A 9382-nucleotide genomic window follows, 5' to 3' on the forward strand; every position below is an offset into this window, starting at 1 on the left:
GCATGCATGTACATGCATCATGGGACATCGAGAATTGTCAAACACGTGACTGTCAGGGTAAATCCGAAGTTAATTGTTTTTTATGTCTTCCATGTTGTTCGTTAACCACCCTCATTACAAGTCACAGTAAAAAATGGCTCCACAGTGTTTGGTTACGAATCAAAGAAATGCTGACATGGATGCATGTTAAATTGGACAGAAGCAGGAACAAAAATGTTTCATTGGTCATCTATCTTATTCCAGCATTGGCTGAGATTCTGTAAGTGAGGTTGCGGTGAGTTCAGTGGATTTTTTTGTTGCCTAGATTACCTTAATGATTTGGTTTTTGAAAAATTTCATTGGTGAAAAGAATGTTTTTAAAAGCAAACATGCCATCTAAAATATTTTAGTCGCTATTTTTCAATTCAAATTACCACCAGCGTCAAAAAACCTTTTTTCTCGTCACCAAGAGATTACTCCAGTTTCTTACCCAAAATGTGTCACTAAAATGGTTTCGAATAAAGATCGAGATTAGCATGAAAAATTTATTCGCTATTAAGTTTGCCAAAAACAGGTACTCTCTCCCAATCCGGACGTAATGATTCGTGAAAATCCCTCAAGGCCAACACCTTTCTTTGATGGCTCCAGAATTCCTTCCGAAACGGTCCTGGTTACTGATTTATAGAGACAATTTTTATGAATGTATAACTTTCAGTTCCAATGATCGCCACCGCTTTAGTGGAATTGTTGCCACTTTGGCATATTGTTGATTTAATTTGAACTATCGTGATTGTGGGCAGTAGAGGCTTTGGATTTAGTATAGGATCCTATAGGTTAGTGTGTGTGTGTGTGTGAGGGCGGGCCGATAAGAAAACTTTTTTGAAGGGGCGATGGACCAAAAAGTTTGAGAAACTGATCTAACCCAGGCATCTTCAACTTGATGCTTGTGTCTGATTTCGTGCTTGTGAGCACTTGATCAATGTTCCAATTAAAACACCTTATAAAAATTACATTAAAGGATTGAAATCATCCTGATTTCATGTATTCGTATGCTTAACTTGTCGTAAGGGTGCTCTTCGTTTGATGATGTGCTCGTTTGGCAGTGCTCGTGACTGGAAAAAAGTTGAAGACCTCTGATCTAACCAATTACCAGATTAAAGATTTTTTTTTCTTCTTGGTGGTGCTGGCATCACTTTCCTCATGTTTTTATTATTTTTGTCGCAATGAACTTGGGAATAATCTAAACGAGCATAAAAAGCAGGGGGTTTCATTTCTTCGTCAATTTTGTAGTTAAATATGCATATTTTTAATCACAAATTTTATTTGTGATATTTCAGCAAAATTACGTCTAGAGAATAATTTGAATTATGTTCGCTTCTCCATGGCTTTGATTATTCCCATATCTTAAAATATTTGCAGTGGTCAGTTAAAATTATTCAGGAATGATGTTACTCAATCACCAATTGTGATTGTTCTAGAACAAATCGTATCTTATTCATATTTTTTTTCTTCCGATGTAGCACTTATATTCGGTATGACCACCTGTAGCCGATTTGTAACTTTTTTCACACAAATACATTTCAATACGTGAATTTGAAATTGAGTTCAACCAATACTGAAAGAGTTTCTTATTTGGCGAGCGAACATGTCATTCGACTGTTCATTTTGAAAGTTTTTTTGAATAATAAAAAGCAGGTATTTAATGTTTTGTGATTAATTTTTCAAAATTTAAAATTTTTGCTATGCAAAATGCCATCACGCATGTAAAATATCTTAATCCTAATCTCAAGGAGTGGGGAGAACCACTCACTGTCATAGAGCAAAAACGATGCTTGTCAAAGCATCATTGTCGATACGAAAATTTCCCATTTTCTCACGTACAGGCTGGATTACCCATGTCTCTCTGACAGATTATTCTTTATAAGCATCAGAAGATGGCAGGTCCCCAGAATTCCATAAATTGTATCGCCTACTTTGATGTTGGGTCAACTCAAGTAAGTTGTTCGTCTGCCGAACGTCGTTGATAATTCCAGTTGAGAACTATCAAGATGTGTCAGTGACACGCCTGGACAAAATATTGTGAAATGATGAACCTTGGTGAGTGGAAGAAATCTGTTTCCTTGTTCAGAAAAGTTTTTGGGCGAATTTTGTTAATCAATGTGAAAACTAGCTTTATAATCGTAAAAATAATTTTTTGAAGGTAATTAAACTGCTCGTGGCAAGGAAATTGTTTCATTTCATTTTGTTGTCTGATATGGGGTACATAAAAAAAATGCCAGGAATGCAAATAACATTGCACTTCTCTGCACGAGTACCTATGTGGCACATGCTGCCATTGAGTTTTCAGTTCATTCACTAAACTTTTTAGGCATGCTACATATGTTTATATATATATATATATATATTAATATTTTTAGACGTTTTTTCTCACTGAATAAAAAGCAAGGGTTTTTTCTCTTTTCGACCTGGACCTAGAGATACAATCACAAAAAAACTCTTGAATCGAGATAACTAGCTTTCCGAACAGGAACTGTAGGACGATGAAGAACTGTTCACGAAAAGGCAGCTGCTATCACTGTCACGATGGTTTTCTGGCTTCACCTCTGGACAAGACTCGAACGAACTTTGACTGTTGCTCCCAGAAGTAGTCGAGCCGCCGCTCTCTGATTCAGACGACAGGTAATCTTGCGAGGAATCCGAGCTGGTCGTTTCATCACAGGGACAATCCAATGTCCTGGCATAAATGTTAATTTCTTTTTGGGTGGGTACATGCCGGGTGTTGAGATGCAGGTGAATATCGTTAGCCGAATTGGACGATGTTTCTTTGGCGAGAAGATTCTGGGCAGGAGTTATGCTGTTGATGCTTTCTTCATCATCCGTATCAGAGATGTATTCTTCCCGATCGCCAAAATAACTTTCGTCTGAGACACAAGCGACAGAATCAACGACGTCGATCCCTTGAGGAAAGGCATATTCCGTGCCGCCGATCAAAGTCACAGTTCCATCTGGGTTGACGCTGAAGATATCTGCATGCGACAGTAAGAAATTCAGGAACCTCTCCTCAGAGTAATGCTGCTCTACATACGCCTTGTACTGAGGAGGTCCTTGCCTCACCAAATCGTACAAACTCTCATAATCTACAGGCATCACTCTGGCCTCAAGCATATGCTTCACGAATGTAAGAAGGTCTTGATCTGTGGGTGCCAATTCCATCATTGATTCTGGACATCGGATTCACCAACTAACATCTGCACAAAAACAATAATAATTGATTAATGGTTTCGGAACTAAATGTTAAGAGGAAAAATAAGCTGAAAGTAAAAAAAAATACACGTTTTGATCATATTTTAAGATGTGACTACTCAAGCACCTGAGGAGTCTGTTCCATTCGAATTACACTTAAACCCCCCCCCCCACCCCCCTTGACCTAAACTCCTTAAAATAAAAGGTGCCTGAAAAAAAAACAGAATAAAGGACCCACTCACAGATCCAGGACGATACATCACAGAAGAAGAAAATTGACCTTTCAATGCTAAGATAGGGAGTATGGATATGTTTGGGTGGCTTTTGTGAACGCCAGGAAAAAAGATAAAGTCTCTTGTTCGAGGCGGCAACTGGGAATGACGAGTCTAAGTCCTACAGGAGGAGGGAGGGAAAAAAAAAACATGAGTCCGCTTTTCGGCTAACTGGAAATGTTCTGCAATAAAAAATTCCCATAATAATGTTTTCTGCATTTTTCCTTAAATTTTCTGAAATAGTCACTATTCTGCTTTGGGGGGGTCTTACCTTATCACTAGCTTACCATGGGCTAGTGTAAATCCATGGAAAGTTGCCACAAAATTGTTCTTAATTGAATTTTAATAACATCGTCAACCAAAGGCTCTTGGGAAATACCTGACTGCCCTTCGTCCAAGACGGGAGGGGGGGGGGGCCTGTCCACGCATGTTTTTGATGTTGCAATCAGTATATTTACTGCAGCAGGCCTTGACAAATCACAGATGCCAGGTCACCATGCAGAATAAAATTTTGTCCCTGGCACCTAAAATTTTCTATGAATGATTTTAAGTGCGGGAAATTCTAATCCGAAAACAGTAAAAAATTCTAGGTGATTATGCCAGCATATCAACTAACATGGAATGGTCTTTGTAGGGCAGGAGACTAACTCACCAACAGCACTCGATAAACCCCAGGTACCATGGCAACTAAAAAATTGGTATTGGCACCTAAAATTTTCTTCGTGTAGTTACTAAATTGCAGGCCAAGAGCAGCGCAAAATGTTTTATAGTTAAAAGCGGCATATTTGCCAACATGAAAGAGGGTCATTATGTCCTATTTAAGTTTAAAAAAACATTACAATAAGATCTGGTTAAGTCGTCGTTTTTCTTCAGGTCTGTCGAGCTTTCATAGACAACAATGTTATTAAACCCTCATTTACTCACCATTAATTTCAGTTAACTCGTCACCATGGAAAAGTTCGAGAGAGGAACAGGTAATTTCTATGACTTCCTTTAAAAAATAGTTTGTTAACAGCATTGTCATATGCTTAAAAGTCACCATAGAAAGCTCTATGTACCAAAACGGAACAGTTCAAGTAATGAAAGTTACAGCAGGGGAAGTTCATTTGCCAAAGTTTTTGAAACATTAAGGACTGTTTGAGCAAGACCTGATTTCTGCATGTCCCCCCCCCCCCCCCCACTAAAGGCCCCAAATTTAAACAAATTATCCTTGTTGAAAAACCAGACATTTTTTTTCCAAAATTGAGGTGGTCTAATGTGTGCTTTTTCCTACCCTGGGCCCTCAAAGTGGACCCTGTGTTCGAGATCACCTTATAGTTAGTATGTGAAAGATTACCTGGTGGTAGTTTCATGAACTACTGATAATGAATTAAAACACTAACATCAAATTTCATGTATATGTAAAATTAATGTGTAATAGTTCTGTTGTGAAGAAAAGCTAACTATTTTAAAAGTTGCTCTGATTAGTCTAAATTAAAAATTAACATCGAGACATGAGGTGACAACTTATCAAGGTTTCACTGTATTTTGGACCCTTTTCTTCAGGTATAAACTTTTTTTTTGGTGCCTAAAAACTGTTCTGGCACCTAAATTTTTTTTTTGCCAATTTGTCCAGCCCTACTGACTTTATGCACACACTACACCAGTGATTTCCAACATGGGCATTAACGTCCCCTGGGGACGATGGAATGTTCCATGGGGAACGGTAGAAGCTACGGGTATAACAAAGAATCCTATGGGTTAGATTACGTTGGAGACGCTGGGAGAAAAAAAGGTTGGGAAACTATGCACTACACCAAACACCCACTGCTTGCTCTGAACTCCTATCACCTCCACCCCCAATTTACTGCTCTGTGTAAGGTACCTCTAACCACCAGACAAGTCAAGGAATGCATTCGTTTTGATTGACTTTCTCAAAGGAAAAAAATTCTTGGATTTTTTTTCTGGAGGGGGTGTCCTAATTTTTTTTTATCCGATTTGCTAAGCCCTGTTATATATACCTACTGCTTCCAATAACCTTTTTAAAATGTAACATTTTTATGATCATAACTGGGCACCTATGAGATACATGTACCCAGGCAAGGGCGTAGCCGGGGGGGGGGGGGGGGGGGGGGGACTTGGGGGTCTGATCCCCCCCCCCCCCGAAATGTGAGAAAACGACCGAAAAAAGGGAAAAAGATGGCCAAATCCATTGTTCTGTCACTTTGGTCCCCCCCCGAACGAAATTTCTGGCTACGCCCCTGTACCCAGGGCCTGTTCCTTGAAAGCCCCATGTTCTGCAACTAGCCCTCTGCTGACTGGAAATGTTCTGCAGTAAAAAGCCCCACACAATAGCGTTTTCTGTATTTTCCCTTAAAATTCTTCCAGATTGTTTGTTCTTCAGATGCACTAATTGTTCTGCGATGTATGTCACATATTCCGTTTTGGGGCTCATAAGTTGGAACCCTGGACGAATATTCATTTTTAAGGCCCCTAGTATTTTTTGAGGCAGAGAACAGATCATGTGAGGTATGCCTAAAATACAAAAGACAGCCAATTTTGGACCCCTGGATTGAAGGAATAAGTACCTTTAGTTCATTTCATGCAGCCATACATAGCTGATTGCCAATGTGGTGGTCAAGTGGTCATAGTGACAGACTAGCATTGCGAGGACCCAGGTACAAATTCCACCGTTGTGGCTGAAGATGGTTTTCTGTGGTTGTTAGCTTCGAGCAGATCTCCCCTTAAAAAAGTCTGGCCACAGAGAACAGACCTACAACGGTATAATTATTCAATCATTGCACTTCACTCATACTTAAAATAAAAATAGGGCAGATGGCAGCACACACACAACAAGCATTGCACTGTAACAAACTTCACACTAGGTTCAAAACACGAAAATACACAGACATTCCAACATGTACCAATTCATTACAAATTCTGCAGAGGAATGTGGATGAGTTGCATGTGTGGTTTTATAGTAGTAGTTTCTTGAAGAAAACTCCCATTTTCAATTGTACAAGCATCTCTGACAGTAACGGCCCGATATAAAAGCAAACAAGGTGCCTCTATGTCAGGCCATTCACAATTGGGACATCTCACATATGGGAAATGATCTTCAGGAAAAGCAGTACAATTTCATCTGAGGGTCTCTTGCAAATTCTTGGCCATAGTTTCCAACTTCGTAGAATTAGAGAGGTTTTAATGTGGATCCAAATTCCGAAAATAAATATTAACATTGAAGCAAACCATCATAGATTATCACCAAGTCACCAATTATTGCCACCAGGAGGTTAAATTACCTGTCATTACCACTCTTAAATCAAATCTCGGGAACAAAACAAAAAAATCATCATAAGGACCCGTAACCAAACAGACTCAATGGAACATGTGGTCAGGACAGTAATTAGGGAGAAGTGGGGTGCTGGAGCATTAGAGGGAAGCAGAATTCACACCTTAACTGCTCCTTATCATTCCACTGTGGTGCCAAAATATGTGCTTGCACTGGCTGGTAAAGTATGTAATTGTGGCCCTGCATATGACATATGGTCAAAGCGGATACAAGTCATCTCACCAATTTTGGATTTCAAAAGGCAGAATTCATGCTGGCAGTTAAGCAAATTTTTTCATTTACCCCCCCCCCCCCCCCCAATCACAAAAATATTTTTTTGTTCTGTGATTTGACGCAATGGTGACAACTTACATTACATTAGTGACGTCATTTCGAGAATTAAAAAAAAACCGCAATAGTCTTTTCTTCTGAGTAAATTCTTTGGGAATGACTTTTAACACAAAAATAAGAATTTTTACAGTCTAGGACATATAGAAATTCAAATGATGATTTCACTCTCTGCTATCCATATGAAGATTTTCAACAGCTGCCTGATGTGAAGATGAGAATTCAGGAAAGAAAAGAAAATTCAACTGCCCTTAAGGAGAATCCAACTTCAAATCTGAAATGATCTTCGCAACAGCCAATTGCTGAAAACCTTCGCATGGGTAGCGGAGAGTGACATCATCCTTGGATAAGTCGCCATCTAGTGGCAGTGTCAGCAATTGCGAACTTTGGCCTGAGTTAGGTCTGACCATTCATGTACGGTCCGGTTCAGCACAAACTCAAAGGAAAGATTAGGATTTGTTGCTTTTGTAGTCTAGTGTCACCAGGCAAGCAAGAGGACGCAGGTTCGATTCCCTGCAAAGGCAGTTGAATTTTCTTTCTTTCCTGAATCCATCTTCGCATCAGCCATCTGTTGAAAACCTTTTCATGGATAGTGGACAATGACATCATCCTTGGGTAAGTCGTCATCTGGTGGCAGTGTCAGCCGAACTGTGAGCTTTGGCCAGAGTTAGGTCCGACTGTCCATAACAGACCTGTTCAGTACACAAGCTCCAAGGAAAGATTGAGACATTCGTTGCCTTTGCAGTCTAGTGCCCGTAAAAAAGTCTGGTTCTGCCACAGATCCCGGCCTAGATGTTCTGCTAGGATCCAGCATGGCCCAACCCCTTGGTATAAAGTACTTATATCCCCCACGGGCAAGACCATAGCGAAGAGTTGGGGACTTCGAGGAGTCTGGTCCTACCCCGAAATGTGAGAAAATGACCAGAAAGAGATGGCCAAATCTATTGTTGTATCACTTCGATTCCCCCCCCCCCAAAACGAAATTTCGGGCTACGGGTCTGCCCACGGGACAGAGCTCTGCAGCGCTCCGGGCCGATAATTCACACAACAAGCTATACAGGCTTGTAAGGTAACTTAATATGTTCAAATTTACTTTGACCACAGAACATGTGGGAGGAACACGGCCTGATTAACGATTTTAAATGGAATGTCTATTTAAAACAAATCGCCCTTATCACAATTAACAAAAAAACTAATACTTTCATAATCAGCCCTGACCCTAATTTCAAAACCCGATTATAATCAAAAAACAAACTGGATTTCACTCAACATCCCGTGATCTAAAGAGAAAATATATAAAGAAAAAAATCACAACTAAATAATACGATTATTATTAAATATTAAAATTGTTATTATATTGTTGTTCAATATAATAACACCTCACCTATAAAATGTTCGAGAAACAACGCAAAACAGGAAGGGAGTCTCAGTTCCCAGCAGCAGCATAAAACAATAATAACAACGCAACTTCCATGACAAGAAAAACATGCTTTCCACAGGCAATCATTGCCATTATTGGGCAAACGAAAAGAAAGGGTTACCAAAATAAAAAAATACCCGAGTGGGGGGACACTTCAACTTAATTAGATAATTTCAAATGAAATAAATTAATATTTTAGCATATTGTTAGATGCAAATTTTTGTATTAAATTGATCAAAATATTTCGATAAATTTTGCATAAGAGTTTTGACAGCGTTTAATTACACTTGTCTTAGACATAAAATTTTTCCCGATTAAGAAACAGCTGCTGCCATCTAACACTTTGAATTATAACAATAATAAAAATTTCATCTAGTATCTTTTTTGAGAACTAGTGAACTCTCCATTACAAGGAAATATTTTTCTCTTACCGTCAAATTATGCATGTCAAAGCCGTACAGCTTCTGAGATAAACTACGCTGAGTCAAGGCCGATCATATTTACATTGATGGTATGCATCAGCAATGTCGTCTGCTAATATCGTATGCATCAGCAATGTCGTCTGCTAATTTCATATGCATCAGACGACATTGCCGATGCATAAGATATTGGCAAACGACATCAATGTCGTCTGCTAATTTCGTATGCATCAGCGATGTCGTCTGCTAATTTCGTATGCATCAGTGATATCTTCTGGAACATTCGTGGAGATCAGTGACATGATTCAGAAACATCCGCGCTGAATTCAACTAGTGGGCCGCCATCTTTGTTGACATATGAAAATTCTGACGGCTTTGACCGGTGTTATAA

The 9382-nt window shown here is 39.2% G+C and overlaps 1 protein-coding gene across 1 annotated transcript; it reads right to left on the reverse strand.

Annotated features, from left to right (window-relative positions):
* Positions 1-1155: 1155 nt before the first annotated feature.
* Positions 1156-8666, reverse strand: LOC149068842 (uncharacterized). Its single transcript, XM_089250873.1, has 2 exons — positions 8537-8666; positions 1156-3227 (listed from the first exon to the last, which is right to left on the reverse strand). Exon 2 carries the CDS (start codon positions 3193-3195, stop codon positions 2491-2493), a length of 705 nt encoding a protein of 234 aa, XP_089106999.1. The 5' UTR covers positions 3196-3227; positions 8537-8666; the 3' UTR covers positions 1156-2490.
* Between the last annotated feature and the right edge of the window lie 716 nt (positions 8667-9382).

Source organism: Pholcus phalangioides, unplaced genomic scaffold (genome assembly GCF_987345545.1).
Source record: "Pholcus phalangioides strain wild (caught in Gottingen) unplaced genomic scaffold, Ppha-v1.0 ptg000024l_1, whole genome shotgun sequence".
Classification (NCBI taxonomy): Eukaryota; Metazoa; Arthropoda; class Arachnida; order Araneae; family Pholcidae; genus Pholcus; species Pholcus phalangioides.

Excerpts from the sequence above, each read along its gene's own strand:
- LOC149068842 (XM_089250873.1), bottom strand. The coding sequence starts at position 3,195 with ATGATGGAATTGGCACCCACAGATCAAGACCTTCTTACATTCGTGAAG.